Here is a 22,653-nt window from a genome sequence, read left to right on the forward strand (position 1 = left end):
AGTGTAAAATTCCTTACTATAGTGATATCAGTTGCTCCTCTCGGGGTCGTGGTTTTTTCCCTTATTCAGAAGGGTTTTCCACGTAAAAATCTTGGTGTCATTGTTACTCTTTTATTCTTGTTAATTACCGTATCTCGGTGCTACATTATTATTCCGCTTTATTACCGTGAATATTATTTTGGTAAGGGGTTTATTCCCAACAAAGTGCATATATAGAAACACACGAGCAGTAGCACTGATTGTGTCGATCGATGTCAGCCTCAATGGAATGTCATATAAATAAATTTGATTAGCTAAAGTCTCAAGCATAAACAGAGGTTAATGTGTTTGAGCATTAAGCTTCAAAATTCAGTCGCAAGATATCTTTAGTTTTATGATAAACAGTCTTCCACGGTTTGTAATATTAATTAATTAAAGGATATAAAGTGAAGGAAGAATATACGTCTGTAAACTTCTTTACCTACCTGAGTGCATAGTCTTATATATGCTGGCCAAAGCAGGATTGCTTAGTACAATAGTTAGTAATTTGATTCCCTTGAGCCTGTTGTCCTAAAAGGAATCTACTTCCAATTTATTAATGATGAAGAAAAGTGAATCCAGAACTAAATTCTGGACAAACCTTAGTAATAATATATTAACACCTTTGTATCCATAAACTGAGTTGGTTGAGGTCTTTGAGCTTGAATTAAGTGTCATCATCGATCAGATTCTTGCATTCAATTAATTACCCCTTTATTGCTGATCGCTTATCAGACACCAACATCTATCATGTAAAAGTCCTAGTGCAGTCAGTGCCTTAACCTTAAAGGAGTGAGTTGTGATGTATCTATCACACATTCTGTTGATTCTTGAAATTTTAATGGCTGATAGTACACCCTTTGATATGGCTCAGTTGCCAAGGGATTTCGCCCGTCACACAACAAGGATGGATCCTTTTATTACAACTTGATGGCTATAATGTTCTCTATTATATTGGTTTTGCTTTAACTATTTCTTTATTTTTTTACCCTCGCCCAGCAAGTTGTTGGTGAATGTGAAGATAAAAATTTGTGCAAGGGCAGTTGAAGGCCAAACAAAGTTAATGAGGCATTAGCTTCAAGTCCCTAAAAACTTTAGCATGTTAAAAATGTGAAATTATAAGAAATAGCAGAAAAGTACTCAGCTTCGTGAAAAAAAGAAATGGAAATTTATGCATGTCAATTAAAATAGATATATCGGGTTACTTAAAACTTAAAAGAAGAGTTGAAACTTTAATATATCAACACCAAAGGGGTTCTCAAGAAACAGTAATATAGTTATTACAATCAAAGAACAAATGGTACAGATATGTTGGAGAACTTTCTGCTACTGCTACCCTCATTTTCAGAAATTTCCTTCAAACTAGTCCAAGACTTCCTCTTTCGCTTACTGGATATTGAGACAGTTTTCTCAGCATCTGTCGCAGACGAACCAACCTGAGGTTCAACTTTCTTCTTGAACCCTGTTCTGTTTCTTTTCTTCCTCTTAGAATCCAACAAAGAAGTAACTGTTACTGTCGACAATGGAGTTGCAGGACTAGCGGTAGGATCATCTCCAACTATTTCAGATGAAACCGTTACATCTGCATTATAATTATCTCTATTGGTACTAGCCACTGAAGTAACAAACTGTTCAGACTTTTGGGTTGCTGATTCAGTAAGGTCAACTCTTGTCTCATCGATATTAGCCTCTAACGTATCCAACTGTTCAGATTTTTGCGTTGCTGATTCAGTAGGGTCAACTCTTGCCTTATCGATACTAGATACTACTGTATCCAACTGTTCAGACTTTCGGGTTGCTGATTTAGTAGGGTCTACTCTTGAAGTTGTTGTTTTGGCAGGATATAGGTCTTTCATATAGCCACTTGGGGTTCCTCTCTTAAGATTACGATGTGAGCAGAAATGGCACTCATAGACAACATAGTTCTTCTGGGGAATACCAGGTTTCTTGCGTCTATTTCGTCCCTTTCTTTTGTTCTTCTCGATCCGTACTGAACAATTATAGCCAGACTGAAGGATAGATTCACACCTGTAGAAGAGCAAATACAAGTTAGTATGCAAGCCTCAATTTTCTCATAACAAAAGGGGGTGGTCGGCAATGGCTCATTCAAACATGACAATTGGGAACATTGTCCCTTAAACAAGTATATGATGCAGACAGTTATCGTAAAAAAATGCCCATATTGCATCTTGAACTCAAACATAACCAACTTTTAGAGAAATCAAAACAAAAATAATTATAAAAATGGTGTCAGGGCCAGCTTTTGCGTATCTTGATTATTTCACCAGGTACCTGCTACCTCCCATCTGTACAAGCGGTTGACCTTGGCCACCAAGACTCAGGCAGATGTGAAGAAATCACCTAGTGTCTTTTGTCTCCATTGGTTTTGCTCACTTCATTAACCGCTTGGCGACACTCCTAGGTACTAAACAAAAAAGTTATTTTGATAGAAAGGGATTGATACCACGCCACAGTATCTATTAGCAAACACTTGCTTTACCAAAATGGATTATAAAGTAACAAGATGATTCATGCAAAGGGATTACAGAAAGGCATTGCTATAAGGTATGCAGTTACTATCAGTGTTTACACCGTGGATAGACGGAATTATATAGTCCAATAAACTGCCTGACAGGATATAGTGTAACATAAAAACTTATTACTGTTGGGAGATGTCCACCGCATTTGTATTCTTCCTCATCCATCAATTCTTGTCCTATCCCAGAAATTAAAAGGCATAACAAATAAAATTTCTAGCTCTTCTAAATTTTGTTTACACATTCTCGCAGCATCTTGAGAATTAACAAGTCTCCATCCATATTAGATAAAAGAACATAATATTATAATTAATGATGTCAAACTACATTAAAAAAACGATGTCAAAGTGTGGCAAGAATTTAAACATACAGTGATAAAAGAAAAGTTATTGAGCAAAGTGAGAGAGCATATGCACAAACCAGTTAAGGATCTGGATGAACAAAACTAGTCCAAACTATCATTCTAATGTGTCTCAATTATGCCACCTTTGTAGAAGAGGATACAAGTCATTAAAGGCCAAGACATGAGTAACAATCAAGGATTCAGTGGGAATCTGGTAAACAGAGAAATAATCAGATTTATTTTTTATTTTTTATTTTTCAAAAAAATCTGATTATTTCTCTGTTTCCCAAACCCGTGTAAAATTCTTAAATCAGTTCACAGATAGAGAAGGTCAACAGAATGCTGAGCTTGTTTTTTTCTTTTTTGATTTTCTGGATAAGCTTAATGTTAGCCATCATATGAATATGCAGAAATCTAATGGGAAAATATGCAGAAAAGTTGGTCCATACATTTTATTACACTTTAAGCTCAATCATAGAATAACCAAATGACATAGAAAGTCAATTAGCTACAAGAATATCTAGAATATGGAACACATACATAGATACAATTCCTATCATCTTTACAAGAATAGACAGGGGATGACATTGGTATATCTTCTTTATCAACAACGACAGCGACATACCCCATTCCCACAAGTGAGGTTTGGGGAGGGTAGTGAGTACGCAGACCTTACCACCTTGTGCAAGTAGAGAGGCTGATTCGGAGAGACCCTCGGCTCGGGAAAGCACTCATATCTTCTTTATCATCCTAGCATTATCTTGGACTTGGTCTTTGTCATTAATAAAATTGATTGTTTCCTCCTCAAGAAAAATAATATAGGAAGTCAATGTCACATCCCAAACTATCCCCAAGACGTGACTGGCACCCAACTAATACCACTCGCCAGGCGAACCAATTCCTGTACTCTTAACCTTTTATATAAGCACCGAGAGAAATAGGAAATAATTATTCGACTAAAATCATAATTTATTTATAAATCTAAAGAACACTCAAATAATAAGTCTCTAATCCAGATTCCATACTAAGACCGTGGAGCATCTAACGGAGTAATAGAAGTTTAAGTGACGGGCATGCAAACCCGAAAGAAATAATAGATATAAGATAGGTAGAGCTGAAACGGCAGCCTCCACGAATAATGCGGCGGCTCACCTCAACAATAGGATCCACTAGAAGGTTGAGGCTTCAAGCACCAAAGGTATCTAGAAACTAAGGAACTGACCAAGCATGAGCTTTCACTAGCTTGACTCAGCAAAAATGTTAAATATTTGCGACCATTGATCATCACTTCTGAATGTTCATTCAGGGTAGTAACTAATACAGGAACCTCATAACAAGTCCATAACTGTACATGTTAGGATTAATGGCCTAGTGTTCGTGTGCTGCATATGTTGACCATGTACAGAGATTGACATTTTGGCAGTGTAGTAAATATGGCTGGCTTATTGAGCAATCTGAGTTAAGACACACAGAATGTGAAAGGCACTTGTTCGAGTTGTTCTCCCAAAAGCTATAGACGCTTGATTATTAAGATCCTCTGCGAAGGAAATATAACCAGTCAATTGCACTATTACTGATTCTGAGAAGTAGAAAGTGAATAACATTCAAGTTAAGGCTCTCCCGCAGTACTATGGAATTCATATGAAACCAGAAAGTCAAGGCTCCTCCTAAATGATACAGATAAATTGAAGTCAGAAAGTTCCTGAAATTACTAGTATAAATCTACCATTAGGATTTGTGCAACAACTGAAAAATTAGCTACTAGTTCCAATCCAATTTAACATAACGTTCAATGCAGAAGCACTCAAAAGGTAGGTTCCAAGCTAAAGGCTCAATTATCATCTTAGAGGTCCTAAATTAACCCCTCCTCCAACCCCTATCTCAAATAAAGAGATTGCCACTTCCCAAGAAGATAAGAAACACTTGGATTATATCTAATTCAAACACTTATTATTCACTCGAACAGGCTTAATAAAATAAGTACAACTCTGTTAATTCATCATACCTCACTTATCATTTCCTGGCGCTCTAGGTTTAAGTTTTAACAAGACTCAGTGGCTTGCAAGAACGCGCAGGTTCAACAATTAGTGCAGGAGTACATGTTGTAGAATATAATACATGAAAACAGGGGTATGGCAGACGTAAGAGGGACCCTTGTCAATTGAGACGACTCTAGAAGATTCCCCTCAACAATGTTTGGACCTCCATGGCAAAGGCATCTAATAATATAAAGGATGGTACATGATAAACAAAATAAGGTAACAATTTACACAATCTCACAAATCACTCATCATTCCCATAAAAGTTCTTCTAAGGGACATATCATCATACTTCATATTCTTGTTAGAGATAGCTATGTAAATGTTAGAGATAGCTATGTAATTGTCCCACATTGGAATATGAGTAGTATCCTCTTTGTATAGAGTAGCTATAAATAGCACCTCTTGTATTGCATCACACACAATATCAATATATCATATTTTCTCTCGTGCTTTCTCACATGGTATCAGAACTATCGTGAGAGATTTATCGCTGTGCATAAATTCCAGCGATTCCGGGAAGTAAAATCAGTCACCGGAACCCTTTTTTTCCGGCGACTTTTAAAGTTGTTTTGCGTCTGCTTTGTCTCGGTCAGTGTTGTGCACAAAATCCAACACTACCACAAGAGTAGTCACTGTCCGGCGACCAAATCCCAGTGAAAATCTCCGGTGGTACTGTAGCTGTCCAAAGAAAATTTTCCGGCGAAGTTCCAACGTTGCGTGGGCCACCTTCCGGCCATTTTTTGGCGACGACTCTTCAGGACAGATTGTTTCTCTTGCAATTCCGAGCCTACCCATACAGGTTACACCAAATTCCGACCACTTTTTTATTTTTCCGGCGTGAATAGTGATTTCAAAAAGTTAACTTCCGGCCATTTTTTGAAAAAGTTCCTTCAGAACAGTTGGGTCTTCTGGTAATTCCGATCCTGCCCCTACTATTTTTATTTCATTCCGACCACTTTGAATATTTTCCGGCTGCAACAGTAACTTTCCAACTGCTACAGTAGTTTACTATTCTGGTTCAGTGTTCCTTACTCTATTTTCAGTGGATTACAGTTGATTATTTCTCTTATTTAGTAATAATTTACAAGATGTCTTTGGGAATTGATGTTTTTGGGTCTAAAAGCATGAGTTCTGGAAACTCTAATGTTATGATTACCTCGGAACCTTTAATGGGAGGTTCAAACTACTTAGCTTGGGCTTCATCTGTCGAGTTGTGGTGTAAAGGTCAAGGTGTGCAAGATCATCTGATTAAACAGTCTAGCGAAGGAGATGAAAAGGCGATAGCGCTTTGGGCAAAAATTGATGCTCAATTATGTAGCATCTTGTGGCGTTCTATTGATTCTAAGTTGATGCCTTTGTTTCGGCCATTCCAGACATGTTATTTGGTTTGGGCAAAGGCTCGTACGTTATACACTAATGATATATCTCGCTTCTATGATGTGATATCACGGATGACAAACTTAAAGAAGCAAGAATTAGATATGTCTACTTACTTGGGTCAGGTACAGGCAGTCATGGAGGAATTTGAGACATTGATGCCATTTTCTGCTAGTGTGTCAAAACAACAAAAGCAACGACAGAAAATGTTTCTAGTTCTTACACTCGTTGGACTTCCTCGTGATCTTGATTCAGTACGAGACCAGATTTTGGCGAGTCCGACTGTCCCTACAGTTGATGAATTATTCTCTCGATTACTTCGCCTTGCTGCAGCACCAAGTCACCCAGTGATTTCATCACAGATACTTGATTCCTCTGTTCTTGCATCCCAGACAGTGGATGTTCGGGCATCTCAAGCTATGGAGAATAGACGAGGAGGCGGTCGTTTTGGGAGATCTAGACTCAAGTGTTCTTATTGTTACAAACTTGGACACACTCGCGAAATGTGTTATTCCTTAAATGGCCGTCCACCCAAAAATGTCTACGTTGCTCAGAGCGAGACTACAGGTAACCAGGGCTTTTCTGTATCTAAAGAAGAATATAATGAGCTCCTTCAGTATCGAGCAAGTAAGCAAACATCTCCACAAGTAGCCTCAGTTTCCCAGACTGACACTCCTATTGCTGGTAATTCTTTTGCTTGTGTTTCTCAGTCTAGTACTCTTGGACCATGGGTCATGGACTCAGGCGCTTCTGATCATATCTCTGGTAATAAATCACTTTTGTCGAATATTGTATATTCACAGTCTCTTCCTACTGTTACTTTAGCCAATGGAAGTCAAACTAAGGCACAAGGAGTTGGACAAGCCAACCCATTGTCTTCTATCACCCTAGATTCCGTTCTTTATGTTCCTGGTTGTCCTTTTAGTCTTGCATCTGTTAGTTGTTTGACTCGTGCCCTCAATTGTGGTATATATTTTATTGATGATTCTTTTATTATGCAGGACCGCAGTACAGGACGAACAATTGGTACAGGTCGTGAATCAGAAGGTCTTTACTACCTTAACTCGCTCAGTCCTTCCACAACATGTCTAGTTACAGATCCTCCAGATCTAATCCACAGACGTTTAGGACATCCGAGTTTATCCAAACTTCAAAAGATGGTGTCTAGTTTATCCAGTTTGTCTAGATTAGATTGTGAGTCGTGTCAGCTTGGGAAACATACCCGAGCTTCCTTTACGCGTAGTGTTGAGAGTCATGCAGAGTCTGTTTTCTCCTTGGTTCATTCTGATATATGGGGTCCTAGTAGAGTCAGTTCAACCTTGGGATTTCGTTATTTTGTTAGCTTTATTGATGATTACTCAAGATGTACTTGGCTTTTCTTAATGAAAGATCGTTCTGAGTTATTCTCTATATTCCAGAGTTTTTGTGCTGAAATCAAAAACCAATTTGGTGTCTCTATCCGCATTTTTCGCAGTGATAATGCCTTAGAATATGTATCTTCTCAGTTTCAGCAGTTTATGTCTTCTCATGGAATTATTCATCAGACATCTTGTCCTTATACCCCTCAGCAAAATGGGGTTGCAGAAAGAAAGAATAGGCACCTTATTGAGACTGCTCGCACACTTCTAATTGAGTCTCGTGTTCCGCTGCGTTTTTGGGGCGATGCAGTTCTCACAGCTTGTTATTTGATTAATAGGATGCCTTCATCTCCCATCAAGGGTCAGATTCCACATTCAATATTGTTTCCCAAGTCAGCCTTATACCCTCTTCCACCTCGGGTTTTTGGGAGCACATGTTTTGTTCATAACTTAGCCCCGGGGAAAGATAAGTTAGCTTCTCGTGCTCTCAAGTGTGTCTTCCTTGGTTATTCTCGTGTTCAGAAGGGATATCGTTGTTATTCACTGATCTTCATAGGTACCTTATGTCAGCTGACGTCACATTTTTCGAGTCTAAACCTTTCTTCACAACTGATGTCACTTCTGCTGACCACCATGACATATCTGAGGTCTTACCTATACCGACTTTTGAGGAGTTTAGTAATCCTCCTCCACCTTCAACCACAGAGGTTTCACCCATACCAACTTTTGAGGAGTCCAGTGTTATCCCTCCTAGTTCCCCAGCCACAGGAACACCACTCTTGACTTATCATCGTCGTTCGCGCCCTACATCAGGCCCATCTGGTTCTCGTCCTGCACCTGACACGGCTCCTACTGCGGATCCTGCTCCTAGTACACCGATTGCACTTTGAAAAGGTATACGGACCACACTAAACCTTAATCATCATTATGTTGGTTTGAGTTATCATCGTCTGTCATCTCCCCATTATGCTTTTATATCTTCATTGTCCTCGGTTTCCATCCCTAAGTCTACAGGTGAAGCATTGTCTCATCCAGGATGGCGACAGGCTATGAGTGACGAGATGTCTGCTTTACATACAAGTGGTACATGGGAGCTTGTTCCTCTTCCTTCAGGTAAATCTACCGTTGGTTGTCGTTGGATTTATGCAGTCAAAGTTGGTCCCGATTGCCAGATTGATCGACTTAAGGCACGTCTTGTTGCCAAAGGATACACTCAAATATTTGGGCTAGATTACAGTGATACCTTCTCTCCAGTGGCTAAAGTGGCATCAGTTCGCCTTTTTCTATCCATAGCTGCAGTTCGTCATTGGCCCCTCTATCAGTTGGACATTAAGAATGTCTTTCTTCATGGTGATCTTGAGGATGAGGTTTATATGGAGCAACCACCTGGTTTTATTGCTCAGGGGGAGTCTCGTGGACTTGTATGTCGCTTGCGTCGGTCACTTTATAGTCTAAAGCAGTCTCCTCGAGCCTGGTTTGGTAAGTTCAGCACGGTTATCCAAGAGTTTGGCATGACTCGTAGTGAAGCTGATCACTCTGTGTTTTATTGCCACTCTGCTTCAAGTCTATGTATTTATCTGGTAGTCTATGTTGATGATATTGTTATTACGGGCAATGATCAGGATGGTATTACTAATCTGAAGCAGCATCTCTTCCAGCACTTTCAAACTAAGGATCTAGGCAGATTGAAGTACTTTCTAGGTATTGAGGTTGCTCAATCTAGCTCAGGTATTGTTATTTCTCAAAGGAAATATGTGTTAGACATTCTTGAGGAAACAGGGATGACAGGTTGCAGGCCTGTTGACATGCCGATGGATCCGAATTCTAAACTTCTGTCTGGACAGGGGGAGCCGCTTAGCGATCCTGCAAGCTATAGGCGGCTGGTTGGTAAATTAAATTATCTCACAGTGACTAGGCCCGACATTTCTTATCATGTGAGTGTTGTAAGTCAGTTTATGAATTATCCCTGTGATAGTCATTGGGATGCAGTTGTCCGCATTATCCGGTATATAAAATCGGCTCCAGGTAAAGGATTACTGTTTGAGGATCGAGGTCATGAGCAGATCGTTGGGTACTCGGATGCTGATTGGGCAAGATCACCTTCTAATAGACGTTCTACGTCTGGATATTGTGTTTTAGTAGGAGGAAATTTGGTATCCTGGAAAAGTAAGAAACAGAATGTAGTTGCTCGGTCTAGTGCAGAAGCAGAATACCGAGCAATGGCTATGGCAACATGTGAACTAGTCTGGACCAAACAATTGCTCAAGGAGTTGAAATTTGGTGAAATCAGTCGGATGGAACTTGTGTGCGATAATCAAGCTACACTTCATATTGCATCAAATCCGGTGTTTCATGAGAGAACTAAACACATTGAGATTGATTGTCACTTCGTCAGAGAAAAGATACTCTCAGGAGATATTACTACGAAGTTTGTGAGATCGAATGATCAACTTGCAGATATTTTCACCAAGTCCCTCACTAGTCCTTGCATTGATTATATATGTTTCAAGCTCGGTACATATGATTTATATGCTCCGGCTTTAGGGGGAGTGTTAGAGATAGCTATGTAATTGTCCCACATTGGAATAGGAGTAGTATCCCCTTTGTATAGAGTAGCTATAAATAGCACCTCTTGTATTGCATCACACACAATATCAATATATCATATTTTCTCCCGTGCCTTCTCACAATTCTAATATAATATATAGTACCTGTACCTACCCAAAAAGGACACGACATTAACAATGAAGGTCATTACTTCATCATTTCCTTTATTTTTCTTCTATACTTCCTTTCCATTTATATTATAATATTCAGAAGTTCCCTGACTGATTACTCCTCATTTGTATAAATCAGACACACACCCAGATGGCATTTTTGAAGAATTCGAGCAACATAATCATAGTTTCACGGGTTACTAACACAACTACACAAATTACTAAACAATTAAGCCTCATCATCAATCAATCTGTCCTTGAATCAAAAGCCCAACATAAATATCAGCATGCATGTGGGAAGAAAATACATAGACGTCCTTATGGCTCGATTGCAAGCTAAAATTCAATGAAACGTGAACAAACTAAAACATATATATTCAAATTTTCATGAAACGTTATGTATTGTTGAGATTATACAGAAAATTCGACACTGAAGTAAATTGAAATGTGTGAAAGAATACAAGTTAGGGAAAACTTGTCAACGATGAAGCAAATCCTATCGATTTATCATCCAGACTCCAATTTTAAACAGGTTATCAACATTCATCCACGTATATATCCTACACTGAAAGTGCAAGATAAAAGAAAAGGAGAGTATAGGTCGATCTCATTGTTGACCTAACTCCTAGAGAAGCGTATGAGTGACGGGCAACTTTTTTAGAAACTTTTTTTTTTCCTTCTAAAGTTTACTTCCACTACATGAACATCCAAAGTAAAACACAATAAACTTAAGAAGTTAACTTAAAGGTACATTTATTAAAAATCTTGGGTTATTACAGTCAGTTCCTACTTTATTCCACTTTGCTTCTTTCACTTTCTTTGAAACCTTTGTTGAAAGAATCGACAATCCTGTTTCAAGCCATACAAGAGCAATCTCTGGAGAAAGATGTGACTGACATGAAAGAATCACTTATCTATGTATTTTGTCACATAACTACAAGTACCAAGCTGAAGTTCAATAACCAGATATATTAAACGGAACCAAATAGTTCTAGACTTCAGGAATCAGGACATTTCTGCAACACAGCACGTTCCTTATATTTAGAAATGTTTCGACAACTGGTATGGGTCTAGACCCCATAGGTACCTTGTCAAGTGACCCTTTTGAGAGAAGATAAAGGGACTCTAAAGTATCATCAGGGACACCAAACAGCCAACAAATAAATCAACCAGAATAGCAAGTCCCGAAACTAACATATTTGAAATATTTATAACCAACTCTTCACAGGAAAAGCCAAATCGTTACTTGTAAAGTCAAAAATCAAACTGATTATCTCTCTGATTGAGAAGATAGTTACTACAATAACAAACAGCAATCGAGGTCAGTTACTAATCTATTTAATTCAACATCAATCAACTATGCCTCAATACCAAACTAGACGGAGTCCGTTGTATGAATCTCAATCTCCTATCTAATTTTCTTTATTCAGGCTAATTCAATATCTATAGATCATCATACTAAAGACTATCTTCCCACTAGCCGTCAACCTACTGCAACCTTGTTTTTTTTTTCATTAGGTTTGGAACCAGCTATGTTGCTACTGATCTTTTCTCATTTTTACTCGTGCAGAGGGCCCTCTACTGGAAACAACCTCTCTTCATTCACTTTAGGGGTAAGGTCGCCCACTATCTAACCTCCCCAACTCCACTTGTGTGATTATACTAGGCTGTTGTTGTTGGTTTGGAACCAGCTATGCTGAGCTCAATTAAGCAGAGCTAGTCCATGCTAATTCCCAATTCAAATTAAACAAGATATAACTTAACGCAGTTCAAATAACACTTTCATCACAGTGAACAAGGTCCAACTTTTAAGCCGTCACCAAATCAAAACAAGTCTCTTAACTAGGTAAAACAATTCAAGAATGCTTAAAGAGGTAAAAACAACAACATCAAAACTAAGTGTAATCCCACCTTTGGGTCTGGGGAGGGTAATGTGTATGCAGTGAAGTTAAAGAGGTGAAAAAAAGGTATTAAAAAAATTAAAGAGCAAACCTTTGACAAGTAAACAAAGAGGGGTCAGGATGAACGCCCAAGGACTCAGCTGAAGCAGCTAATCTCTGACCAAAGAATGCACCAAGTGAATGTATGGAAGTTTCACCGCTGACCCAGGTAGCAAGATTCTTCACATGTTCCAATTTCAGCATTGATTTTGCATTTACATGATTTTGTTTCTTCTTCCCACTTAGCTCTTCTCTCAATGTAATTGACCCAGATGTTGTACCACCTCCTTTCTTTTTTGTTCTTCCCTTGCCCATTATTTTCTACTACAAAGTTTCAGTCTTTTCAACAGTAACTGAATAGGGGGAACCTCCAAACTGATAAAACTGCCGCCGCGCCGTCACCGTCGCCACCACCGGAATTGGTGGGGAGTAACAGACTTGTGAAGCCGATATAGTTTGGTTGGGCTGACTTTAGTTGAGACCATGCTCAAACCCATGTTATTTTATCGGCCCAAGATGTGTTAGATGGGTTTGCTGTGTATATATATGAAACTTTATTACCCTCAATGTTTAAGGTTTGATTTAATTATAAACCTGTATATCAAATTATCAATCTTATACCATACTTAATTAAGGGTCTAATTAATGGGCAGTTTTTACTCCTTAATTAAAGGTATTCATATATCTCACGTTTCTCTCTCCCCTTAATTCCTAAGATCTGACCATATTCGTTTTCCCCCTCCCATTTCTTTCTCTTCTCCATTCCTTCTTTTTCTCAAAAAATACAGATACGAGACCCATTGAGTATATCATCTTCATCGTGGTAGATGTTTTTCGCCATCTGCCAGATTTGTAGTATATTGTCTTCAACAACACTAGCGACGACCCAGTCTTCACATGGGTTCCATGAGAAGTCAGAAATTTTACTTGTATGGCCACCATGAATAAAGAGTAACTCCGGTGGCCCATCTTCTGCATCTTCTGCTGTTTTGTTCTTCATCAATCCTGGAAAAATTGATTTGTAGTTTATTTGTAGAAATTTTGTAGATAAAGAGAAAATTTTGTAGTCAACATTTTTTTTCAACATAGATTGTAGTGTAATTGTACTATAAATATAGTAATTTTGTAGATACCCTTCAAAACAATACTGCTTTATACATACGTAAACTGATTTGTAGTTTCTTTGTAGATTTTTTGTAGAAAATTTGTAGATTAGGAGAAAATTTTGTAGTCAACATTTTTTTTCAATATAAATTGCAGTTTAATTGTAGTATAAATATAGTAATTTGTAGATACCATTAAAACAATATTGTTTTATACATACTTAAAACTGATTTGTAGTTTATTTGTAGATTTTTTTTAGAAAATTTGTTGACCCAAGCGCATCAGCTCACTCCCGTAAAGAACAAGAGCTCTTCCCTTCGAATAGTTGACGAAAACAAAGCCTTGCATATTTAAATATGCTCAGTCATTCCTAAAAGAAAAAAGAGGAGAACCAAATCAAAAAGACCCTGAGCTTTAGAAAGGGAAGACTGGTATATACTTATAGAAACAGAAATACGTGAAAAATGAGGAAAGAGAAGCCTCGAGAAAAAGGAGGAAACAAATCTAATGTGAATATGAAAAAATATTTAGTCCCAAATTTTTAGGCGCCTAATTTGGAAAGAATAAGCTATTCAAATTTTTATCCCAGATTTGTAGGCTCATGATTTGGAAGGAATCAACTCTTAATATTGGGTATTTAATGAATGGTATAAATTTTGTAGGAAAAATATAAACATGGAGGGTAATAATGGAAATATGCACATTTTTAGTAATAAGGTTTCATATATGGTATAGATAGGAAAAAATCCCTAACAGAAAATGGTAAAAATAGCACGGTATAGCCAGTTTTCGAACTGGTCCTTCAAAAATAGCCAGCGTTTACGAAGTCAATGAAAAATAGCCACTATTTTGCTACAACAGAGACCTGTCTAGCATAATATACTGGAGTTCGGTGCACCTGTGTATGAACTCCAGCATATTATGCTGGACCAGTATACTTTGCTGACTCCAGTATAATATACTGGAGACTGGAGCACCGGTGCTCCAAACTCCAGTATATTATACTGGACAATTATACTTGCTGGAACTCCAGTATATTATGCTGGAGTTCTAGTGTACTTATGCTGGAACTCCATCATATTATGCTGGAGTTCCAGCATACTTATCTTGGAACTCCAGTATAATATGCTGGAGTTCAAGCATACTTATGCTGGAACTCCGGTATAATATAATAGCATATTTTCCTAATTTTGAACAGTATTTTCGCTCAGATTTATCTTTACATGAAAAGTGGCTAAATTTCGATTATTGAAACTGGGTTATTTTTGAACGACCAGTTGTAAATCTGGCTATTTTTGAATTTCTCCCCACAAAATGAAGAATTAAGCCGATTAGCCGTCTACTAATGTAAAAATTGCACAGGCACCCTATTTGGTCGCCCCCATTTAACCTATACTCATTTTTTTTAAAAAAATAACTTGTACCCACTTTTTAAATAACTTCAGCCCCCTTTCTCCTTCTCATTCTCCTCCTTCATTTTCTTTTTCAAGTTACAAAACAAATTGACATTTATCTCCAGAAGCAACGTTGCTTTAGTTATAAGGTCAATTTTTTTTAATTGAACAGTTCAACAGTTGTACTTCTGTTTCAAATTTACAGCAAATTAGTCTTAGGAAAAAGTTTAAGTTACCAGTAGGATGAACTGTAAAATTTTGGAGTTTTTGTATGTTTATTTGTGTTTGAGCTGAGAAGATGTACATTATTTTTCTTAAAAAATCACTGCTAATTGTGGTGCTTCAGCTCTAGAGCTGAGGTTCGCCAGTTACAAAATAAAAACTTTGGTTACAAAACAAAAACTTCAGCTCTAGAGCTGAAGTTTGCCAGTTACAAACAAAAACTTCAGTTCTAGAGTTGAAGTTTGCCAGTTACAAAACAAAAACTTCAGAGCTGAAGTTCGCCAGTTACAAAAACAAAAACTTCAGTTCTAGAGCTGAACTTCAGGCCCGGCTACTAGAATGCTAAAGTTTTGCGTGATTACTTTTGCTACTTCAGCCCCGTATGCTGAAGTTATGCGAAAAAGTGGGTATGCTTGCAATTCTTTTTGTAAAGCGGGCACAAGTTAAAACATGACACAAAAAATGGGTATAGATGCAAATGTCCCATAAAAAAGAGAACTACGCTAAAAAAGAGAGCGTATGGCCATTTTAATGGCTAGATTTAGGCCATCTAAGCAAAAAGATAAAAAAATATAATAACGCTAGAAGGAGGGCTTGAACCTCCGACCTTTGAAGAAGTAAATAGTAAATAATGTTTATTTTTTTAATCCGGTATATATAGATAATAAATTAAGTATACATAATTATACATATATTATACATAAATTTTACGCATATTATCTATTTACCGGCTTTTTTTAATTTAGGAGATGAGGTGGGCAACTATTTGGATTATTTTTTTTAATTGAAGAATTAACCTATGTAGCTGCCCACCTAACCGTTTTAATTAAAAATAATCAACAGATATATGATATACGTATAATTTATGTAGAGTATTATATAATCACATAAAACTAATGTATAATTTATGTATATCGATTATGAAAAATAAATAATAAATTCGAATGACTAGTTGTGCAAAGATCTTTCTTATTTTAATGCTTCCTCTTTACCTTTTTTTTTTCTTTCCAATTTCATTACATAAATTTAGCCTTTAGCAGACACATGTTTGTTCTCATTCAGCTGGCCACAATATTAGCAAGATTCATTGTACATCATTGTCAATAAACGATTCCAGACTTGGTCAAGATATAAATTATTAATGTGAAGAAAAGGATTAAATAATACGTCATTTCCTGACAAAAAGTTTTAGAATATAAAGAATAATTCCGAGTATTGTGATTTTAAACTAAAAATATATTATAATACTGCCCAAAATAGCATTTATATCTCGTTGATTTAGTTTGATGTTATTTCCACACCCTTAAATGTGAAACGAATACTAGAATTAAGAATTTATAATACAAAAACTTCTTTTTTAACAAAGTAAAAAATAAAAAAGTAAGACTGATACATTAGTCAAATAACTCGCTCTCGATTGGTTGACCGATTTAACGTCTAGTTTTTTTTAAAAGGTGTCAAAATATTTTGATAAAAATGAATGCATAAGTTATTTTACCCTTCAATAAATATATATTTAACATATGATAAGGAGTACAAATTTGACACGTTGCATGTGTTAACGTGGCAACAGGTGGTTCTTAAGAATATGTTGTCCAATTGGATTTATTTGCAACAAGTAAACAAATAGAAAAATCTTGATTTTTGTGGGGAAATTGAAATAGACATGCAAAATTTATTATTAGCGTGGAATGATCTATGCAATTCTACTGGTAGACTTATCTAATTTTTGGATTTTTTAAAATTTTATTTTTTAGTATTTTTTTTTTTTGACCTAGTGCTAGTCAAATCTGTCACACCAAGTCCCCAAGTTGTTGTTTTTTTTCCTCATAGTTAGGATGAGATTTTTCCAATTTCACTCATTTTTCTCGTTTGAAAATCCATGTTTTCACTGAAAATGAAGAGTTTGATGGGGAGATTCCTCATTCATGAATCCTCTGTAAATCCTCTAATTCTGTGATGGATATCACTACGCCCTTGATCAGAGTTCTCGAAATTAATTTTTAAAATAAAGAAACTCATAATATGAAATGTTTACCCTTCTAATGAGTCTTACATATCATGAATTTAAATCAAGTGAGATAATAAATTTCGAATATCATATGATTACATAAAAAAACATTGTCGAGCTAAAACATTAGCGCTAGCAATTATGGCACAATCAAACAATTATCAGAACCCTCTTTGGTCATTGATGTAACTCGAACCGAACGCTAATAGCGTGTTTATATCTTGAGTATCATCCTCAGTGCCAAGCACCATTATTTTAAAAGGCGTGGACGTAAGGCGAGGCGTTTTGCATATGCTTTAGCGAGACATAAGCCTCAAGACATAGGACGTAAGTTCTATGAATATTTAATTTTTAATATTTTATAAATAATATAATTATAGTAAATATTTATAAATAGGTAAAATTGCATAAAAATTGATGAAAATTATATATATGTGAAATATATATATAGATGTGCTCCATCCCCAAAAAACATTAATCAAAACAATCTATTATACGTTACTTACAAGCACAAGTAACTTGAGTCGAAAAGAATAAAATTTTCTACATAGAGGAATAAAAAGGACGAGTAACCTGCAATTTGAATTTTGAACTTGTTGCTATAAAGGAAAATGGAGTTCTCTTTGTATTTTTTTTATAAAAAAAAATTATTATTCGTTTCATTTGGGAGATAGCAGCAAACTAGCGGACAAGAAAAAGAATTAGGAAAGACCATAAATTAGGGCTTCAATCAATTAAAAAAAGTCTTGACTTTTAAATTTAATATATTTCAGTTTCGTTTTAAAATTTTTGAGTAATTACAAACTGACTTTTGAGAATTTGAGTATTATATGAAGGACTTATTCAAGAAAATGTGTTTTAATTTAAAAAAGTCTCCGAGGCTTACGCCTCACTACAAAAAACGCGCCTCAAACGCCCGGGTGTACGCCCTGAATTGCTGGGCATACGCCTCTTGTGACTTTCACCCCACATTATTGCCTTGGGGCATTTTTGATGCGCCTCACTCTAGGGCTTGCCCAGAAAACGCCTTTTAAAACGTGTCCCAACACTCAATATAATATTCAAATTTGGGATTGTTATTCAAATAGCCGGCAAGATTGATTGTTTACTTTTTCTAGCCGGTACACACGATCCCCAATTTCTAATTCATCTGGAAAAATCAGTAACTTTGTACCACGACTTTCTGGAACATTTGCAATATGATGTATAAATTAATAGCTACTATTATATTTCTTAATTAGATCTATATTAAATTCGGTGCAAAATAAAAATGGAATAGCGTGTATGATTGGATTGAGTGGGACATTTTCTCACATTCTTATCATGGATACATAGCTTAACTTAAAGCTTGAAAAGGGACCATTTTAAAGTCATAAAAATTAAGAGCACCAAATTGTTTATATCATATTTTAACGAAATGTTTATTTTCCTCTTTTTGGGATTCCCATTTTCATGGTTAGGTATGATGCCTAACTCTAGTATATATATATATATATATATATATATATATATATATATATATATATATATATATATATATGCTCTTAATAGAGACAACAACAACAACAACCCAGTATAATCCCACTTAGTGGGGTCTGGGAGGGTAGTGTGTACGCAGATCTTACCCTTACCTTAGGGTAGAGAGACTGTTTCCAAATAGACCTCCGACATCCTTCCCTCCAAGAACTTACCACCTTGCTCTTGGGGAGACTCGAACTCACAACCTCTCGATTGGAAGTGAGGGTTGTTTACCATCAGAGCAACTCCTCTTGTCTTAGCTCCCACTAGAGAGAGAGATATTTGTGGGGTGGGGGTAAATGATTATATTTTTTTCTTTTATACTACCCCCAAATGCATATTAAGTGTTATTAAAATATATTCTTAATTGTAGAAATCATATGACTGATTTTCTGATAAAACAGTGGTGTATTTATTAAAATATAAAAACTATAAAAATTCGAATTAAAAATTGTTTACCGACCTATTAGAATACTGCTTTGGATTATCGATATCAACAAGATGCATGCAAATAAATAATTGATCACCAAAGTTTATAGTCTAATAATATCAATGAGAATTTATGCAATTAATTTTCAGTGTCCCCCTTTTCTTTTCTTTAAATCTTGTAGTATAATAATAATAATAATAATAATAATAATAATAAAGTCAACGATATTCTAGGGTAAGACAAACTACATATTCATATCAAGCTACTGTATGTATTTATTTCCCACTTTAATTTTGTAAATAAATCTCTATCAGTTCACAGCAAAATCAAAGAGCGTGATAGAAAATCTTAGGAAGAAAAATATGCAAGTGAGAAAATCAAGTTTTAATATACTTATAGCCTACAATAGGCCTGCTTATGAATCAGATCGGATCGAATGTAGCACTTTTCGAATTATAATTTTAGATTTTATAAATTACAATCTGAATTAGAACCGAATTAATTTCAAATTGGATCAGATTTTAATGTTTGGTTGGAATTGTACGCCTTATTAAGATCCTAAAATAAATAATTATAAGATGCTATCTCCTACCACTTTCAATAGCAAAATTGATTGATTTTCATATTTTTCACATTTAATATTGAAAGAAAGAAAAGGCACAAACAAAGAGAGAACAAAGAAGCCTTAAATTTTTTAAAAGGGCACCGTTATCTTTTAAAGGTAAAATATATATTTTGGGTTTCGAATCGGTTCGGATTTAAATTGAGCTAAATCATATACAATTCGATATTTAAAATAATAAAATTCAAGATCCGAAACCGAACCAAATCAATTTAAATAACGGATTGATTCGAATATTCAGGTTGACCCAAATAATGCACAACCCTAGCCTACAGGGGTTCAACTTTATAATCCAACATTATAAGGGGTACAAAGTCAAATTAACGCAAATGCAAGGGCAAAAGTGAAAGCAAATAAAGGTCGGCAACACGTCACTAAACCGATACGTGTCCTTTTGTTGACGCGGTTCAATATTGGCCAGCAACAACCCGGTTCACCAAATCGGAAAAACTCCCAAAAAAAACCGCCCTCAATTTCTTCTTCTCCTATAAACCACACATACACGCATTCCAAATACCACTACTATTCGTAAATCATAATAACAAAAAAAAATCTTCTCTGTATTTTGCTTTCTTCTATAATTCACCTCAGGTTCCTCCTATCTTTATCTCTTTGTAAATATTTCTGTAAAAAAAATAAAAACCAACTCTCTAGTTTTTTAGTGCATAATATTGCTCACAAATTTCAAAATTTTATAATAGGATAAGTCTATAGGGTTTATTTGCTGTTTAATTATCTAAAAAATTCTGTTTTTCATTTCTGTACATACCTATTTGGGTAAATTGCTATCTTTCCTTATTCATTAAGTAATCTACTTATGACGTTGAATAATTAGGCTTTTATGAGCTGTTGACGTGAGAGTTGAATCTTGGGTTTGGCGTGTTGTACACAAAATTGGAATTATATTGTATAATTAAATTAGGGTTATGGAATAAAGTTTCGATCTTTATTGTAGAAAAGGGTTGCTTTACTGTTCCCTTTTGTACCTTAACTTGTGTGGTGATTTGGGAAAGTGAAAAATTTCAGCTGGGGTTGTTGGATTCATTGATATTGTGTTCAGTTTAGTTGATTTGAGTGGTTTTGTGGTGAAAAGTTTGAGTCTTTGAAGTTAAAGATTTGGTGGGGTGGAAGATTAGTTAGTAAAGATGGTTGAATCAATTGGTGCAACATCGCTTTTAGGGCGTGTGCCAGTATTGGGAGGTTATTGTAGCAAAGATATGTCGAGTAAACGGAAGCCAATCGATGTATGTCGGTTGCCTTGTGCTGATTTTCTTGGCAAAAAGCTTGTTTGTGGTTCTAATTTGGAAAGATTAAGAGCTGATTGCGTAAGGATTTCCTCAATAAGAGGCCAAGCAATGGAATTGACCAAAGAGGCATATTCATATAGAGAGGAGGAGAAGATGCCTAAGGATTTCAGGTATCGGATTGACACTGATGTAGATAGAAAACCGGGATTATGGCCACCAAAGAATAAGGCTGATAATCCAGCTCTTCATAATCCATTGCTTAGACAAGAAAGGATGGGTTGTGGATGGTTAGCAGCTATATTTGAATGGGAAGGTGTGTTAACTGAAGACAATCCTGATCTTGAGAAGCAGGCATGGTTAGCTCTATCTCAAGAAGAAGGAAAATCACCTCCTCCCGGTTTCATCTTGAAAAGAATTGAAGGAATGAAGAATGAGCAAGCAATATCGGAAGTTTTGTGCTGGTCAAGAGATCCTGTTCAAGTGAGGAGAATGGCTTCGCGGAAGGAGGAGATTTATCAAGCCTTGCAAGGGGGTATTTATAGCTTCCGACCTGGATCGCAGGAGTTTGTCAATACCCTGATGCACTACAAGGTGCCAATGGCTTTAGTGTCTACACGTCCGAGAAAATATGTTGAGAATGCAATTGGTACCATTGGCATTGAAGGGATTTTTAGTGTCATTGTAGCTGCAGAGGATGTTCATAGAGGGAAGCCTGATCCGGAGATGTTTGTCTATGCATCGCAGCTTCTACAATACATACCGGAGAGGTGTATAGTGTTTGGGAACTCAAATCAAACTGTGGAGGCTGCACATGATGCTCAGATGAAGTGTGTTGCTGTTGCAAGCAAACATCCGGTGTACGAGCTTGGCGCTGCTGATTTGGTTGTTAGGCACCTTGACGAGCTCTCGATTATTGACCTAAAGAACCTTGCTGCTGTTGAATTGTCTGAATTTGGATCTGCCGAACCAGAGTTGGAAATGGAGGAAGAGGATGATCCTTATCCTCCATCCACTGTGGCCGTTGATGATGGTTTCTGGTAACATCTCTGCAATGTACAGTAGTTGTGCTTAATATTACATTCAAATAGGATATAGAAAAATGTAAACTAATATGCAAGTGTATCAAAAGGTGGTCTACATTGGGCTGCCATTTATGTGACTTTGTATGTGATATTTGTATTATATGTATATTGTGACAGTCACTACTTGCTTTTAGATTCTGAGGTATAACTTGTAGTGTTTTAAAAGGTTGGGACAGAAATAATAATGAGAATAAGGTGCATATGAATGGCTGAAGGCTTCCTCAGTGGAGAAAAGGACTTGCAACACAAGCACTGCTTTGTAGTTGCCTCAGACAAAATCGTATTTATCTTTTTTAGTTGTAACTGTGAATGTACTGCAGATGCTTATACTTAGCTTGTTACCTCATTACTGTTTCCTGGTTTTCTCTGGCTATGTCCATGATTTCTGCTGGACTGAAAATAGTGGAAGTCCTCGAGTAATGAAAGGTTACTTCATAAAATATCTCTTAGAGAATTGTGCTGTATGTGAGTTGTTTACTCCTGATTTCCAATCGTTGCAATAATGACTATGCTTCGTTTTATTTAAAGCCTCGTGGTCAGGGGGAATATGTTTTTCTTGTGGTTCATGTTCGATCAGCAGTAAGTTCATCGTGTTATTTGCAATTCATTTGTTCGCAGCTTGATTGTCATCAAGAAACTACTTTTTTGTCTTCCCATCCAATCCTTGAGGGGGAAAAAAGGATAAGTATCC

The 22,653-nt window shown here is 36.3% G+C and overlaps 2 protein-coding genes across 3 annotated transcripts; one reads left to right on the forward strand and one right to left on the reverse strand.

Annotated features, from left to right (window-relative positions):
* Positions 1-1,230: 1,230 nt before the first annotated feature.
* LOC107824277 (uncharacterized) lies at positions 1,231-12,861 on the reverse strand. Of its 2 annotated transcripts, XM_075235409.1 has the most exons (3): positions 12,385-12,524; positions 2,311-2,443; positions 1,231-2,046 (listed from the first exon to the last, which is right to left on the reverse strand). In XM_075235409.1, the coding sequence occupies exons 2-3, from the start codon at positions 2,322-2,324 to the stop codon at positions 1,305-1,307; spliced, it is 756 nt and encodes a 251-aa protein (XP_075091510.1). In that variant the 5' UTR covers positions 2,325-2,443; positions 12,385-12,524; the 3' UTR covers positions 1,231-1,304. The 2 variants fall into 2 exon arrangements, with proteins under 2 accessions (XP_075091510.1, XP_075091478.1); XM_075235377.1 differs by lacking the exon at positions 2,311-2,443 and having other exon boundaries at positions 12,385-12,861.
* A 7,219-nt stretch (positions 12,862-20,080) lies between these two features.
* On the forward strand, positions 20,081-22,082 carry LOC107818467 (5-amino-6-(5-phospho-D-ribitylamino)uracil phosphatase, chloroplastic-like). Its single transcript, XM_016644491.2, has one exon. It carries the CDS (start codon positions 20,779-20,781, stop codon positions 21,919-21,921), a length of 1,143 nt encoding a protein of 380 aa, XP_016499977.1. The 5' UTR covers positions 20,081-20,778; the 3' UTR covers positions 21,922-22,082.
* The last annotated feature ends 571 nt before the right edge of the window (positions 22,083-22,653 follow it).

This window comes from Nicotiana tabacum, chromosome 1, assembly GCF_000715075.1.
Source record: "Nicotiana tabacum cultivar K326 chromosome 1, ASM71507v2, whole genome shotgun sequence".
Taxonomy (NCBI): Eukaryota; Viridiplantae; Streptophyta; class Magnoliopsida; order Solanales; family Solanaceae; genus Nicotiana; species Nicotiana tabacum.